Source organism: Schizosaccharomyces japonicus, assembly GCF_000149845.2.
Source record: "Schizosaccharomyces japonicus yFS275 unplaced genomic scaffold supercont5.3, whole genome shotgun sequence".
Lineage (NCBI taxonomy): Eukaryota > Fungi > Ascomycota > Schizosaccharomycetes > Schizosaccharomycetales > Schizosaccharomycetaceae > Schizosaccharomyces > Schizosaccharomyces japonicus.
This window is the reverse complement of record NW_011627862.1, coordinates 347,673-363,628: the sequence shown is the minus strand read 5'-3', so window position 1 is coordinate 363,628 and position 15,956 is coordinate 347,673. Positions and strand designations below refer to the sequence as shown.

The following is a 15,956-nucleotide window of genomic DNA, read 5'->3' as shown; positions in this document are numbered from 1 at the left end:
GGAACACAGCTTGTACAGTAATCATGATGAGTAACTGTGTCGCCCCAATCCGAAACATAGTGATGATTGACCTGGACGCCAAATCCACTTCTGATCGTTACTGTACATTCAGTGATTCTTAACATCCTTTATGTGCACTCTTTACTAACTATCCGGCAGGTTTGTAATATTTAGTTAATGCATCATTTTTGAAAAAAAATCAATTGTGCGACGAGTGAGGTTCATTTAAACTTCTGCGCGCTGATGATGTTACAAAATATTCTATGCTAATCATGAAAATTTAATGATTCTACTTTTCTAACTGAAGCGCCCTTTATAGCTAGTTGCTTTCAATATATCTATTTTGTTTACTTATTTGTGTTGCTTTTTGTATGTCTGCCAATGATTTGATCCCGTTTATGGTGCCTTCTGTGGAATTGTTTTTTCTCTTTTCACAGCATGATCGTTACGAGGTTTCGCTTGCGGTTTGGATGTCGCTTAATCTTATCGTCCCGTAACCAATAGCATCAGACGAATAAACCCTAACCCTAATGCATGACGTAGGGACAGGTATATAAAGGAAAAACTCCCACATAAGCCTCAGGCAGCTTCATCCTTCCACCAAACACTTTTTTATTACTCTCCCCTCTGACATCTCCAGTCTACAACTTCTAGGAACAGCACATCATGTACGCTTTGCTCAGTGTCTATGATAAAACCGGTCTTCTTGACCTCGCCAAGGCTTTGGACAAGCAAGGCATCAAACTTTTGGGTAGCGGTGGTACTGCCAGAATGATTCGCGAAGCAGGTATTCCCATCGCTGACGTTTCTTCCATTACTGGCGCTCCTGAAATTCTTGGCGGTCGTGTCAAGACTCTTCACCCTGCTGTTCATGGCGGTATTTTGGCTCGTGATATCCCCTCTGACGAGAAGGACCTTCTTGCTCAACAGATCGAGAAGATCGACATTGTCGTCTGTAACCTTTACCCTTTCCGCGAGACCGTCGCCAAGCCCGCCGTCACCATTGCTGAGGCTGTTGAGGAGATTGATATTGGCGGTGTCACTTTGCTCCGTGCTGCCGCCAAGAACCATGCTCGTGTCACCATCCTGTGTGACCCTGCCGATTATCCTTCCTTCTTGAACAAGTTGTCTTCCAAGACCCTTACCCAAGAGGACCGCAATGCTTACGCCTTGAAGGCTTTCCAATCCACTGCTTCTTATGATGAAGCTATTTCGGACTACTTCCGTAAGCAATATGCTGCCGGTGAGAACCAATTGACCCTGCGTTATGGTGCCAACCCTCACCAAGCTCCTGCTCAAGCCTTCATGACTGACGGTCCTCTCCCCTTCAAGGTGCTGTGTGGTGCCCCCGGTTACATTAACCTTTTGGATGCCCTCAACTCCTGGCCTTTGGTGAAGGAGCTTCGTGAGAACCTTGGTCTCCCTGCTGCTGCTTCCTTCAAGCATGTTTCTCCTGCTGGTGTTGCTGTTGGTCTCCCCTTGTCGGACATTGAGAAGCAAGTTTACTTCGTTGCTGACATTGAGAACATGACTCCCTTGGCCGCCGCTTATGCTCGTGCCCGTGGCGCTGACCGCATGTCTTCCTTTGGTGATTTCATCGCTTTGTCTGACAAGGTTGATGCCATTACTGCTCGCATCATTTCCCGTGAGGTTTCTGACGGTATCATTGCCCCCGGCTATGACGAAGACGCTCTTGCTATCTTGAAGAAGAAGAAGGGTGGTCGTTACTGCATCTTGCAAATGAACGAGGACTACGTTCCTCCTCTTTTGGAGACCCGCCAAGTTTACGGTGTTTCCCTCCAACACCGTCGTGACGACGCCAAGATCGACAAGTCCATCTTCCAAAAGGTTGTCAGCAAGAACAAGGACTTGACTGATGCTGCTTTGATTGACTTCGTCGTTGCCACGACTGCCTTGAAGTATACCCAAAGTAACTCTGTTTGCTATGCCAAGAACGGTATGGTTATTGGTCTTGGTGCTGGTCAACAATCCCGTATCCACTGCAACCGTTTGGCTGGTGACAAGGCTGACAACTGGTGGTTGCGTCACCACCCTAAGGTTCTTGCCTTTGACTTCAAGCCCACTGCCAAGCGCCCTGAGAAGTCGAACGCTATCGACTTGTACGTTTTGGGTGCCGTTCCCGAGTCTGGTCGCGAACGCGAGCAATGGGAGTCTGTTTTCAACACGGTCCCCGAGTTCCTTACTGCTGAAGAGCGTAAGGAGTTCCATGCACAGTTGAAGGACGTTATCTGTGCTAGCGACGCCTTCTTCCCCTTCCCCGACAACGTCTACAGATGTGCCCAAAGTGGTGTCAAGTTCGTTGCCGCTCCTGGCGGTAGTGTGATGGACAAGGCTGTTCGTGAGACTGCTGATGAGTTCAACATGGTGTTTGCTGAGCTTCCCATTCGTCTCTTCCATCACTAAGCTGACAAGAGGTGCAACAAGTTGTGGAAGCGTAGCACGACCGAGTGAAAGTTCGGGTCTAGAGTGCAAGCTATTCCTAAACTATTTTAATTCCCCCCTCTTATTACATAGCGAAAATGTTTTTTTTCTTACGGTTACAATAGATTTTTTTTGGCGAACACATGGGAAAGAGGAGCGAGTTAGCGCGAAATGCATCGGCGGTTTACGGGTAGCCTGAACTGAGCGAAGTCCGATTGGCTGTGGTGGTGTGGATGAACGCATGTATGTATGAGACTCAGAGCTCGTGAGCTTTCGCTATGTCAAGGACAACTTACAACGGGTGAAGTTGACGGACGCTCTTTCAATAATAGATATTATGGTATTCACTACCAATACTGCTAATACGACAGCTGTAGATTAAGAAACAGATTACACATGCCTATAATTGTGGTAGAAATGCACTCATGCCAAGCCAATAAGTAAGACAAATAGGGTATGCAACAAATATTGAATTTCTATGACTTTTTTAGTATAATATAAGATTGAAAAAGAGAGCAAGGAGGTGCCTATGTGATGTGGTATTCGAGACGGCACAATTGATCAAACTGCCAATAATGAATTAGCGAGTTGCAATCCAGTGGATAACAGCAGTGAACATGATATGATAATAATTAACCCGCAGCTAGTTGGCTGACTAACACACGAGGCCCATTCGATTGGATCCAATCGAACGATGGCAAAACCAAGAACGAAGAGAGCGGATTTTTAACAATTCCGAGTAAGAAAAAACGCGCGAATTGTGTTTTAAGAAATAAGACGAAAACGCCAAGTAAAAGTCTTAAGAGGCTGTCGCAAAGCGCCAAGGACCCTAAGTATCACATGTTTAGTACATAGTTGTCGTAACACCAATGACCATTTCAGTAGCGCTCACGAGAAGACAAGCCAATACAATTGCAAACCCATCATTACTCAATGGTTATGGAATGAGAGCGCATAGCCGCTCATCCCATAAATGAAACACATAAAACAAAATAGAACCGACTAAAACCGTTCAAAACCGACAGTCGGTTCCCTTCGCTTCGTAACATAAAACATGAAACCATATTCAACACTTGCAAACACAGGTAGTGGTGTATACAGGGTTAATGGTTCCTTAAACGTAGCATCATCCATAATCCAACAGCTTATGAAAAACAACGGAACTTACGAATGAATGGTAAAACTTTTTACATGAACAAGACACACACACGCACATGTGTGATAGGCTGTTCACAATGAATGGGGAAGCCCTTTAGAGAGAGCCAAAAACATATTCGCTTCGTCTTACGAATACGAGCTGACTCATCATAACTGGGAGGGCAGAAACGGAAAAACGATGACAGTTTTGCGGAAGATGAATGATGAATGTGAGAAAGACCATGTGTGAACAAAAGAACAAAATAAAACAAGCCAATGCAGTATTGCAACAGTCAATAAATTAAAAAAATAAAGCACAAGACAACTGTAAGAAATTACGACAAGAGTAAGAGGATTGAAGTGACACATCTGCCATCTGCACACTAGTGAAAATGTAACTGATTTCCTTTTCCATAGTTCTTTTCTCTTTTTTTTTTAAAGTTTTATTTCATATCAATGCATCAAATAAGGGCAGAGGAAGGCGGACAGAAACGTTAGTGTCAGAATATTGCAGCAAAAACACACGCTTTGAAAGATCGTTTGGGATGCGAAATCTCGCACCCGAAGAAGTAACTTTATCCAAGCAAAAGAAAACAAGAAAGCGTTAAAAAGCATCCAAGGAAGAAGTAAGAAGTTCGAGAAAGAGGCAGCTTCTTTCCCGGGGATTTTTTAAGTGACGAATTAGGGACGAATAAATAAAGAGAAATAATTAATTCCGGCAACGAGATATTAGAGCCGTCCTAACAGGTGTGGGTAAAGCAAGAAGGATAAAGAAAAATAAAAAAAGTTTCGAGGAAGTAGAAAAAAGAAAATAGAACGAAGCACAGAAGGAGAAGAGAGACATGTGTGTGCGTACATCATGCAAGTACATGCACGTTAAAAGAGAAAGAGAGAGTGCGTGCATGTGTGTAAACGTTTGAGTGTGTTCGTCGAGAAGGAGCGATCACAAACACAGGAACGGCTTTTCTTTTTGCAATTCATCTCGAGATATAAATTTATAGAAAACACATGATAACAGTGAACATAAGAGCAACGAATGCAGCACAGCGTGTTTATACCAGGTCTGTGGCGTGTAGGAAGCAACAACGCTGTCCGTAGGGGCAATAGCCAAACTGAGAGTAGGAGCGACAAGGTCTGCTTTTGTACTTGGGATGACGAACAGGCGTCTTCAACTCCATGGGTCCATGGGCAAACTGGCACTTACTGCCGTAACGACACCGCCCATAAGCCATCCAGTTTTTGCATGGCTCCGTCTTGTACAGATTATTTTTAATAACAGGACCATCACCATTCGACTTTCCGGAAACAGTAGACGAAGCAGAAGAGCGTTCAGAGCTTGGCGAAAGTTGCTGGGAAGGAGGGAGCATAGGCAAGGCCTGGGGACCCGACACGTTCACAGAAGCCGCCGTGGCAGACGTTGGTGAACAGGGTCCAGAATTGGTAGCACTGTTGGGAGCGGTAGCAGCCATTCTAGCGTTGGGTCTCGCGATTGAGCCAAGGCTCAGGTGAAGCGAATCCATGGAAGGAAGTGGCTGCGAGAGACTAGGGCGATGACGAACACGGTATAAGGGCGTCGTCGTCGAATTCGTCGAAGGAGAAATGCCTCTCTCCTCAGCGGTACCAAACGTTGCTGCGGATGAAAACGATGAACCCATTGTGTTGACGGTAATTTTAGGTTTGCTGGAGACTTGCGAAAACGCATTACGGGGCACGTCAAAAGGGAACAAGGGTCCCATCTCGAAATTCATGTTGCCAGCATGACGAAGATCACTAGAACTCGCAGAACGGTGAGCAGCTTTGAGGAATGTATTTCCATTGCCTCCAAAGGGCAACCAAGAGGTTGAAGAGTTGGTTGCGTTTCTCAACGCGTCCGAGGACAGGACCCGAGGCATGTTTCTGTGAGACGTTATGGCCGGAGTAGAAGCCGTGGAGAAGGAAGAGGAAGTCAATTCGTCTTGTTCCAAATCCTCGGCCGGCAGCAAATCCTTTAGGAGCGAGGGATAAGCAGGTTCGGAGGTTGGACGCGGAGGTGCCACACTGCCGACAACCGAAGATGCCGTGGTCGCCGCTGTGGGAGAAGTAGCCGTCGTAGGCTGCCACGGTGCTTGAAGAGCGTTGGAAGAACGAAAGAGCGCAGGCGCATGATTGACATCCACAGGGAACAGCTTGCTGGACGTTTTGTTTGGAGAGGTGGGAGAAATGTTTGAGGCGAGGGGCGTCAAGCGAGTACACGAGTCGCCAATACTAGAAGAGGGCGCAAAATTGTTCTCCCCATCCTCCATCGGGGCATCTCCAAACAGCAAATTGCTGCCATACATCATACGTTCCGAGGAAAAGGTACTTGCTGAGCTGGGCGAAGTTACATTCGCGTTTGCATTTACAGCTGTGCTAGGCAGCTGGGTTTGTAGCAGTTGGGGAAATCCGTTCCGTAGCGAGGAATGTGCCCCCAAGTGGGGACGAGAGAGATCGAGCAAAGGGTTCATGGAGGAAAAACGACTTTGCTCTAGCAAAGGTTCACCAAATCGTTCAAAGCTTTGCATTGTGACAAGACAAGATACCAAAAAAGGTTAAGTGAGCGTTGGAAGGCGGAGTGAGAGAAAGGAGAAACGAAGAAAACGAAACGAGTCTGAGTACAAGGGGATAAGTCTGGTGCACGGAAAAATAATGCGTATATATGCGAGAGTGTGTATGCACCACACGTATCGTCTATAAGAAGCCGGAAAAACAGCAAATGAATAAAAAAGGGGAAGAAAAATAAAAGAGGAAGAGCGTTGTTGTAACTTTGAAAATATGTCGTTGGTATGATGATGAAATCGAAGACAATGCGTTTCTAAGCTTTGAATGCAAAAAAGTCGTTTCCAAAAGGATTTCTTTTTCTTTTTCGTTCTTCGAGTTGTTTAGCCTTTTTTTTTATATGATGTGCAATCGTATAGATATCGAAACTGCCCAAAGTTCGTACAATAAATACAATCAAAAAGAATTGATATGGTAATGAAAGTAACCGTGCAAGTGCTTGCAGACACTGGACACAAGCAGCAGAGCACGAAAATAGCGGTGTGCGATATAAGAAAGGGAAACAACGACCGGGAATAATAAAAGAAAACGAAGTGGTTTTGTGTTCCAAGGACACGGGAATGCGAACGTTTACGCGTGAACACGACAGAAAGAAACGGCTGTAGACGCGAAGAAAGGTCTACGAACAAACAGAAACCAAGCGAAAAATACGCGTTGTTTTTTTTCCTATGAGAGAAAAAAAAGCCAAGACAAAAAAAATAAAAACCTTAAAACGTGGAAAGGGAAAAACGTTCACAAATGTTTCAGTTACGCGTCGTGGTTAATGGAGAGAACTGAATGCACGTAGATACACAAGTACGGCAAGTACAAACAACCGAGGAAAAGTCACAAAAAAAGGAGAGGACGCGTGTGCTGGAACAAATAAATACAATCACACGGACAAAACGAACCAAACAATACAAATACAGCACAAGGGGCCGAAAGTAGAAAAAATAAAGCGAAAAACAGCGCTGGAAAACCGCCCAGATTAAAAACGATCGGAAAAGAAGGACCGAATGCCGCGCTTTTTTATGTTTAGCTGCGAAAACGCGAACAGAAAGGCGAATAACGCGCGGTTTACACAACCTAGGTCGACACAATCAGCGATTACCGTAACAAAGTGCTTACGTCTATGCAAACGAGACGAATGCTACAAGAAATGGCAAAGACGCGCTGCTTGTAGCTGCTGTTGCTGCGAATGGAGGAGGGTAGTGGTAGCGGGAAAGATGAGGTTTTAGGTGCTTGCTGGAAGGACATTCCGGTGGGCGGTCGATAGGCGCGTTTAAAAGCGCGCTTCGGGGGACGTCATAGGATGACGTCACGAGACGACCCTTTGAGGACGTCCTATGACTGTAGTGCGGTGGGAGGCAACCCGGCAGTGTCGGTTGCGATGGGGAGCGAGACATTATGGTTCGGTTGCCGGCAATGCACCCCAGGGGACCGTAGGGGATAGCTGGGCAATCAGCGCCTGGGAAAGGCGACGAGTGCTTGGCCAAAGCACGAATCACACGTCATAGCTGATATTCGGAGCTGGAACAGGAGGGAAAATGTGGAGATCATTACGTAAGGAGAAGAATGGACGGCTGTGAGTGGGCGCTGGGCCCGTCGATTGCGCGTGATCGATGCTCAAAGGAAATAACCTTAAACGTCTAGCGGTGTTCTGGCCAATGAGTACGCGCGCAAAGCTCCGGCAGCCGGCGGAACTTCGAAACGAGGCGCAGAATAGGGGTGACGTTATGCTAATAAGGGAAGGAGCGACGGCCGGCGCGGCGGAAACAAGGTTAAGCGAGGTGGTTGGGAGAGCGTGGGGAGTGAGTTCTAGCGATGCCCAACGAGTAAGATAGCTGCGTTCGCGATCGCACAAGGACGCCCTAACCCACCGTAGTGTGCAGTAGTGTGCCGTAGTCCACCGACTCGTCATCACAGACGGCACCATCTATCGGCGTCGTGGAGTCGACGACGCGAGTGGTTATCAGGGGGGATGGGGGAAGCGGCAGCGAATGGGCGGCCATAAACGTTGGCTATCGCAAAGACGCGCAAGCGATCGCACGGGCTCGCAGATCCTCGCAACTGCTCGCAAGGCCCCGTTAGTCCGTGCTGCGACTCGCTGCAGTGCGCTGCAGCTTCCTCGTCACCTCTCCACACGACCGACGTCTTTCGTCCTCCTCACCCATCATCACCAAGCAATGAAGATCCTGCCCAAATACTGCACGGTCGACACGCTCAAAGTAGCGTCCCGCTATGTCATTATTATCTCGGCGACCTTTTTACTTGGTCTGCTGTTCCAGAGCGTAAGTCTGTTTAGCGGTGCAGTGCACTACTCCACGCTGCAGCGGCTCCCCGCTGCATGGGTTCCCGTGGGCCGGCCCCCGTTCGCCTCCACATACCCCACATGGCCTACCCCACCGCCCCACTTCGCTAGTGTCCCCACATGCAGCCTCCACCTCCTCCACTTCCCCCACTAACCCGTCTAGTTCTCCGTAGACTACTACACGCTCTGGCGCCCGAGCGCGACCGTCGCGCCTATTCTGGCCAATTCGACAACGCCTCGTCGACAATCGGAGGTCTCTACGGGCTGCTGCGTCTGCTCCTCACTCAAAATACTGCTTTACGTCGTTTTTGTGCCGTCTCGTGGCCTGTGTCGCCCAGGTCCAGCAATGCAAGCCGGACGAAAAGCTGTACACTATACGAGCATGGGTCTCTATGTCGCCTCCATCGTCCTCTATCTCATCAACGTCGTTCCGTACATTCTCGGCGTCCCCCTCCGTGCCTACCACCAGTACCCCCGCGACACCTATTTGGCCGTGCTTGCTGCGTCCCAGGTCCTCGTGTGCTTTTTGCTCGTCGGAGTCTTAATCTTGCAGCTGGGCTACACGTATGCTTGCCACATCTCGGCCGGCATGCGTCGTGAGTACGAAAGCGCCAACGCGTCCGGCGAGAAGGCAGCTGCGACTGAATCAAGACTTCTTCCGAGAAGAGCAGAAGACCCCTGAAACCAAGAAACGCGATAGCTCAGCGCGTGCGGAGGCGAGCCAAATAACCGTCGTGCCGTTAGCGCGCGCGTGATGCGCGACGTCATTGATTGGGCGCTAGGTTTAGTGATGTCATCTGATCCTCGTTGTGTGATTTATCGACAAGGAGATTGGTCGTCCCTCAGGGTTGGCCGGGAGCGCGCTTACGCATGCAGCACGTGAAGTTTTAGCGGTGGATCCAGGGATTCAGGGGGAGTCAGGGGCAGCCAAGGGGATCCAGGAAGATCCGACGGAGCAAAATGTCGAGAACGCCGAGACGCGTTACGTCAAGTGTCACGCGCTAAATGCAACGCGTCTTTGCGTCCCGACGCGTCGAGACACGTCGCGTGCAGCGAAACAAACAGACACGACGACGAGCATTCACACAAAGACTAACTCACGACGCGTCGCATTTAAATGCGACGCGTTCCTCCTGTTTCCCTTCTTTCCCTCTCCCAACCACACGCACATACATACACACACACTCTCTCTCTATGCGTCTCCAAATGAGGCTGCTTGTATTCCTACTTCTTCCACTGCTCTCGCCCGTCTGGGGCTCCATTGTGTGCCGTGACAGCGTGTTCGATCGCTCCTCGCTCACTCACAGCTTCACCGAAGCTGCCTGTTCGGGCGCCAGCGTGGAAAAACGCTCGTCCTTTAGCTCCTCTAGCTCTCCTAGCTCTTCTTCAATTCGATCTCCGTTACTTACTCAGTTGCAGATGCCCGCACCAAAACGGTCGCTGGCTTCCCCGGTGTTCCACATGCTCAATTGGTCCGTCAATTATGAAACAGGCGCCAAGGATGCTGTTGGAAGTGAGTTCGTCGAGTCCATAGATGCCGTACTGCAGTACGCAAACACGCTGGTTTCTCGCGTCTTTTTCCTCAATCAAACCATCTCCATACGCGTCACCGTACTCAACTCTTCAACTATCCCGTCGACGAAACGCGACTCAACCTCATACTCGACGTCTCTGTCTACGCCGGTCGCGTCTGCCCAGCCTGCACGCCTTCTTCCGTTGCTGGACGACGACGGACTCGTGCGCTATTACCCACAGAGCGTCGTGAAACAGTTTTCCCTAAACACAAACGGTGCAGACGTCTCGTTTGCCGAGTACGATGTCGAAATGTACATCTACCCGCACTCCAACCTGTACTACGACACCGGCGACAATTCAACTACAATCCAGTCAAACCAAGTAGACTTGCTACACGTAGTTTTGCACGAATTGATGCACGGCCTTGGTTTCCTTAGCAGCTGGTCCGAGTACATGGGCTCTTCCTCCTCGGCCATTACACCGACGCTTGTTGTTCAGTCGACGACGAGCGGCGGCAGCACGACGTATCGTGTGGGCGGTGTTCTCGAGTACGAGTTTGATCGGAACGTTCATTTTGAGTCAGAATTGTCGCAAGGCTCGAGCAACTTGACTCGGTCTATGGAGGAATATGTGCAGTCAGACAGTGCTCCGACGGAGTCAAACGCCAACGACGTGTACACTGCACTAGCTTCGTCCGAATTGACCCAGCTGGGCAACACGATGCTGCAGTACGCAACGACACCATACTCTCTCGGCATGCACTCTGCCGGCGCAACAGCTTCCCAGCTCGCTGCCAACTCGTCGCACGTCTTCCTCCTGGAAACGAGTTTCAGCACTTTTGCGTGCGGATCTTCGTTAAGTCACATGGCCGCTGATGTGTACGACGGGACGCCCGATTTTCTCATGCGCTATGTCGTTACAGCAGGCATCTCCATGCAGGACATGCTCGAACGCGCCTACAAAACCACGTCCGAACATGGTGCTCGTGACCGCTACGGTCCGTTTGGACCCGCTCTTCGCGAGACTATGAGAGGCATGGGCTATCGCATATTCGAGTACACCGATTTGAACGAGGCCACCGCCAGCTCATCCGCCGCCGTGTCCATCCCAACCGTCACACCCATTGCTCTCGTTAATTCCTTATCCACTTCAAACACTTACCATTCCGTCACTCCCACTCCTACACTCACACTCTTTACCACCGTCACCACCGTCATCGTCGAAAAACAGAACCGGGCCACTCTTTTCTCTGTGGACTCCGCTAACAAAACCACTTCCCGCGTTGTTTACTTTGCATCCTCTGCCTCACCGTCTGCCTTCCTCCCCTCCCGCCGCACCTTGCTCACCATGTCCCTCTCTACTACCAGCATTCTTTTGATCTGCATTTTACGGCATTGATCTGCACACCGCAAATCATGAAAACAAAAAACCTCAAACCCCCTCACTACATTTTAACCCCATTACGCTCTTTTCTCACCTTCTACAGCATACTACTCTCTATAACGCATTGCATTTTATCTCATTATTTTGATCTACTGCATGTTAACGCACACAGTGAACATGCGCAATACGTCTCCAACACATTCTAGCGAGACTTATCGAATGCACCACAACCGACCCACACCGCACTATTCCTCCCCCACACCCCGAGGCCCTGTTACCTTGGATGCATCCGATTAAGCGAAATAGCACGACAGTGATTGGCTGCATCTCGCTACCGTTCTACCGGCTGGCTCGGTACCGAGTTCCCGTACCCCATATCCCTTTGCCAAAACCCCCGTCACCCTGCGGAGTCCCGTGGGGAAACACAGTGACGATTGGAAGACGTCATAATTGGCAGTTTTTCGCCATTCGCAACCCATTTTGGGTCATCCCGCCGGAAACACGTGTGCGCGAGGTCGCGAATGTGACAGGCAGCCCGCCAGGGTCCGCACGCAGCTGACGTCGCAGAATGCAGTTCGCTTACATTCTGCGATTTCAGAGCATGAAACACATCGAGTACGGCCAGCAGCAAGCCCTCCGTCCTTCTCCACACCCCTCCACACTCTTTAGACTTTGTTAACTTTGGCCTCCTTTCTTTCCCTCGCGCACTATAATTTCGAACCCCGCTTATTCTCACGTCACACGTCACGGTTAGGTTACCTGATACCCTAGGTTACGCACATGACATCAAAGTGATGATTGCATGCGCGTAGCCGAGATCTGACTATTGCAGCCTACGTCATCTCTGAGTTTTTGAGCCTCACCATTCCAGCCCAGTGCTTATCAACCCCGGCCGACTCTTCGCGTCCTACCCTCCGCCAAACTCTCGTCAATTCCCTGCCCGGTACCAATCCGTTTTTCATCACAAAAAACGCCGGTTTTCTCCCTCAAATTGCAGGTGAATGCCTTAGTAATTGCTTTGACTTTGTTTTTATCGGATTGCTTTCCTTTTTCTCTCGTTAGCACGCCGAAAAAGCACTGTTCGTTGAGAAAACCCTCATACTGGAAACAGAAAATCGGTCGAAAATCTTCAATATAAGGTGTATATTATTTTTAAATATATACACTCCGCCGATCAGTTTCGGCAAAGCGAATTTCCACGTTTTTTTTTCTTCGAACGCTAAAATTAACCTACGTTCGCACACCTTTTGGACACTATTATAGACTGGGTCGCCGATTCCTTGGTTTTCATATCTGGCGCGAAAAGACCCTTTTTCCTTTGTGTAAGTTTGATTTGGTTTGGTTCATCACAAGTCAATATTTGTTTTGAAACTGTTGGCGTTGATGCTTCAATTTGCTTGTGCAATTTTCTTTCTCTAAACTTTTTTCCCCTTCTGCGTGTAAGCCAACCTAAATTTGACATTGCGAACAGGCTTACAGACGCTAACAACCGATTAGAAGCACACGAATTGAGGAGATCTTTTCTTTTCGTGCACTCCTAATTTTTATTATTACTACTACTGCTACTATTATTCATTAGAGTTCAACTGCTTCTTGCTTGCCCCTACAAACACACACTCACGCATTGAAATAACCTGTTAATTTTTGCGTCGTTTTTTCACCCTTTTCCTCGTTGTTTAGTATTTCCCCACCGTTTTTTTTATGGAACAGCGTTTTTTTCGAGACGTAATGGATACTACTGTTTACGGAGAGGCGATTCCTTTCGGAAAACTGCCTGGTAGCAGGTTGGAGGGTGCTTGGCATCCGTTTCAGGCTCCAGGTTCGGTCTCGTTGTTGCAACAGACAGATATGGATGTGTCTGCAATGAAAAACAACAAGCCCAACAGGGCTATGGCCGTTCCACAGGCTTCACCAAGGCACGTCTACCAGACTATCCCGCCTACGGTGACAGTTTCTTCTTCGGCTTCTTCTTCCTCTTCATCATTTGGCGTTTCACCCACGAAAACAAAAGCCGTTCATCATGAGGATGCCGTAGGCGTTCGCATAGTCGACTCCTCAAAAGACGATGAGGCTGAAATGGCACTGCATCACGCTGCGCTTCAGGATTTGCTCGAGTCCGCACCTGCATCTGACAATGAAGATGGAGATGGTGCGCGTACACGATCTCATCAGGCTCATGGAAAGCGGCCTTCATTGACTTCGCATCTTTCTCCCGTGATTGATGTTTTATCCACACAAATGGACGAGATGTATCCTGGCATGTCCGGTCACCACCCTTTGAGTGCCGAGTTTGCGGCTCGCAGACCGAGTCTTGATACAGATCATCATGGACGTCCGCGTTTGTCGTTGTCAGCTTCGAATGAGGGCAACAATGCGAATGACACTCTTCCCAGCTTTCCTTTCAAACCCTCCTTGCCTCGTCCATTTCAACTGAACCTTTCTCCGCGTGCTCCCACAATTTCGTTGAATGGAAACCGAGTTGGTGGCGGTTTTGGTCCGCAGTTGAGCTTTCTTTCTCAGAGCTCTATTTGGAGCAACGCTCCTGTGTTCTCCCCACCGACGCAGCAACATGCTACTTTGTCTTCAGATGCACCAGAACGTACGTCTCCGGCGATGAATACACGTGTCGAGTTGGAGCTCCCTGCCCCTAGCATTCCGGCTACGTCGTCTTCACCATGGTTGTCTCCCCCGAAGACGTTCCAGAGTCCTGGATCCTTGCTCAATAGACATGCGCAACTTTCCTCTCCGCTTAGTCTCGAGTCTCGTTTTGCGAGCCTTTCCTTGAAACGACGTAGCAAGAGCGCAAACATGGAAAGCGGCCCTTCGCATTCGGTTGCATCCGAGTTGCGCCAATTTCTGCCTCATGGCATTGATGCATTGGATGAAGTCGCTGTCGAGGATGAGCGTGAAGATGATAATCCCGTGGATTGGCAGCCAACTCATCGTCGTGCCTTTACGAACAACGATGTTTTCTCAGGCCACAATGGACTCAACCGCAATAGCAATCTTAACGATAATTCACGTTTCTTGAAACCTCGGGCAAGCCCTACTGTTCCACGCGTGATGCCGTTGTCTCCCTTGTTACAGTCCCAGCATGCCGTTCTGAGCGGAATGCCTTACGGAGTACCACCGGCGGTTTCCTCCTCTACAAATGCCCATGTGGACGTCTCGTATGACGCAAATGATTTGTTTATTGTCCAATTTAAAGGGGAGCGCCGTGACTTATTCTATGTGGCGGAGACGGATGCTTTGCAAGTGAACATGGACGATTTAGTTATTGTGGAAGCTGATCGTGGACACGACCTTGGTCGAGTTGTTGCGAAGATGTTTCGGGCACAGGTCCGTGCTCAAGACTTTCCCACAGCAGCGGCTATGCATCCGCGAAAGCTGGCGAAGCTCCTATCCAGCGGGACTTGGATTAGGCAACTTAATGTCGTCTGCCAACTTGCACCCAAAACGCATATTCCGCATTGCTCAGCCTTCTGAAATTGATTTGCTTGTATCTAAGGCTCATGATGAAGCTGAAGCGCTGCTGGTATGCCAGACTAAAGTCCGTCAACGCAATTTGCCAATATATGTTATTGATGGTGAGTATCAATGGGACCGAAAGAAACTCACATTTTACTACCAATCCAAACAGCGTATTGACTTTCGCGAGTTGGTCCGTGATTTGTTCAAGGTTTATAAGACTCGAATTTGGATGTGCGCTATCAATAGTGCAGCGTGGTCTACAAGCAATCAAACGGCAAGTGTTGCGAATTCCACCGCCAATACTAGTCGTCGTCGTTTTAGTCAAGACGATGCCGCGGCGGATGGTCTTGGTCGTATGTCATACAGTCCGAGTGCGGCTTCAGCTGCTTTCCCGTCCGTAAAATTGGGCGCAAACTCACAGGCTTCAAGATGAGTATCCTACGGTACAGCAATCGTTTGAGATGTGTTGGTTAGTTGGTTACCTCCGTCTGCCGGCAAACACTGTATAGAGATGTACCTTTTTTTCGTTCCCTTTGTATGATTCTTTCTTTGCTATGACTACTGGAGCGTTTGCTTCTTTTCCTGTTTTCTACTACTAGTATGGTGCTGTTATTCCTCTTAAGGGCTACTACTGCGTTCCGTGGAGTGAGTGTATGTTCCTTTATCTCTCTTTGTCAGTCATCAAATTTTCCCTTTCTTGAGAGTACAATGTCTGACGGTACTGTGTTAAATGCTACTGTTACTACTTTTCTTCTTCTTCTACTACTAATTTTCCTATTTCTCTGCTTTTACCATAACCCTTTTCTACAAACTGCCTTTGAATTTTGGTAGGTGACGCTGATGACGACAATGATGATTTATGTTTCTACGTCTTCTCCTTTACATTTGCTCTTTCAATTCACGCTTCGTTAATTCACTGTCTTAATTCGTACATTGAGTGCACAGGACATGGTGCTACGAACCGTTATTGATTTCACATCTTATGGTTTTTTATTCTCTTATTCAAACACACATACACGTATACACTTATAGACGAGTGCGTATGCACGCTTATGCATTTCTTTCAACGTTTCAACGAAATTTTATCGTTGGATTACATGTTTGAAAATCTGTACTATGTTTTTTTATGTTTTTAATAGATTGA

At 48.4% G+C, this 15,956-nt stretch overlaps 5 protein-coding genes across 5 annotated transcripts; 4 read left to right on the top strand and 1 right to left on the bottom strand.

Annotated features, from left to right (window-relative positions):
• The first annotated feature begins 577 nt into the window (after positions 1-577).
• Positions 578-2,625, top strand: SJAG_04681 (IMPcyclohydrolase/phosphoribosylaminoimidazolecarboxamideformyltransferase). Its single transcript, XM_002175731.2, has one exon. The coding sequence runs from the start codon at positions 667-669 to the stop codon at positions 2,422-2,424; it is 1,758 nt and encodes a 585-aa protein (XP_002175767.1). The 5' UTR covers positions 578-666; the 3' UTR covers positions 2,425-2,625.
• Positions 2,626-2,892: 267 nt separating this feature from the next.
• Positions 2,893-7,384, bottom strand: SJAG_04682 (CCCH tandem zinc finger protein). Its single transcript, XM_002175732.2, has one exon. It carries the CDS (start codon positions 6,117-6,119, stop codon positions 4,632-4,634), a length of 1,488 nt encoding a protein of 495 aa, XP_002175768.1. The 5' UTR covers positions 6,120-7,384; the 3' UTR covers positions 2,893-4,631.
• Positions 7,385-8,132: 748 nt separating this feature from the next.
• Positions 8,133-9,125, top strand: SJAG_04684 (ER chaperone SHR3 ue Psh3; the record flags this gene model as incomplete). Its single annotated transcript, XM_002175733.2, has 2 exons — positions 8,133-8,423; positions 8,607-9,125. 2 exons carry the CDS (start codon positions 8,133-8,135, stop codon positions 9,123-9,125), a joined length of 810 nt encoding a protein of 269 aa, XP_002175769.2.
• A 524-nt stretch (positions 9,126-9,649) lies between these two features.
• SJAG_04685 (hypothetical protein) lies at positions 9,650-11,356 on the top strand (the record flags this gene model as incomplete). The annotated part of the gene is made up of 1 exon (XM_002175734.2): positions 9,650-11,356. One exon carries the CDS (start codon positions 9,650-9,652, stop codon positions 11,354-11,356), a length of 1,707 nt encoding a protein of 568 aa, XP_002175770.2.
• Positions 11,357-11,498: 142 nt separating this feature from the next.
• SJAG_04686 (PSP1 family protein) lies at positions 11,499-15,245 on the top strand (the record flags this gene model as incomplete). Its single annotated transcript, XM_002175735.2, has 2 exons — positions 11,499-14,680; positions 14,706-15,245. The coding sequence occupies exons 1-2, from the start codon at positions 13,043-13,045 to the stop codon at positions 15,243-15,245; spliced, it is 2,178 nt and encodes a 725-aa protein (XP_002175771.2). The 5' UTR covers positions 11,499-13,042.
• Between the last annotated feature and the right edge of the window lie 711 nt (positions 15,246-15,956).

Bases quoted from the DNA above. Each gene is read 5' to 3' on its own strand.
- SJAG_04681 (XM_002175731.2), top strand. From the start codon at position 667: ATGTACGCTTTGCTCAGTGTCTATGATAAAACCGGTCTTCTTGACCTC.
- SJAG_04682 (XM_002175732.2), bottom strand. From the start codon at position 6,119: ATGCAAAGCTTTGAACGATTTGGTGAACCTTTGCTAGAGCAAAGTCGT.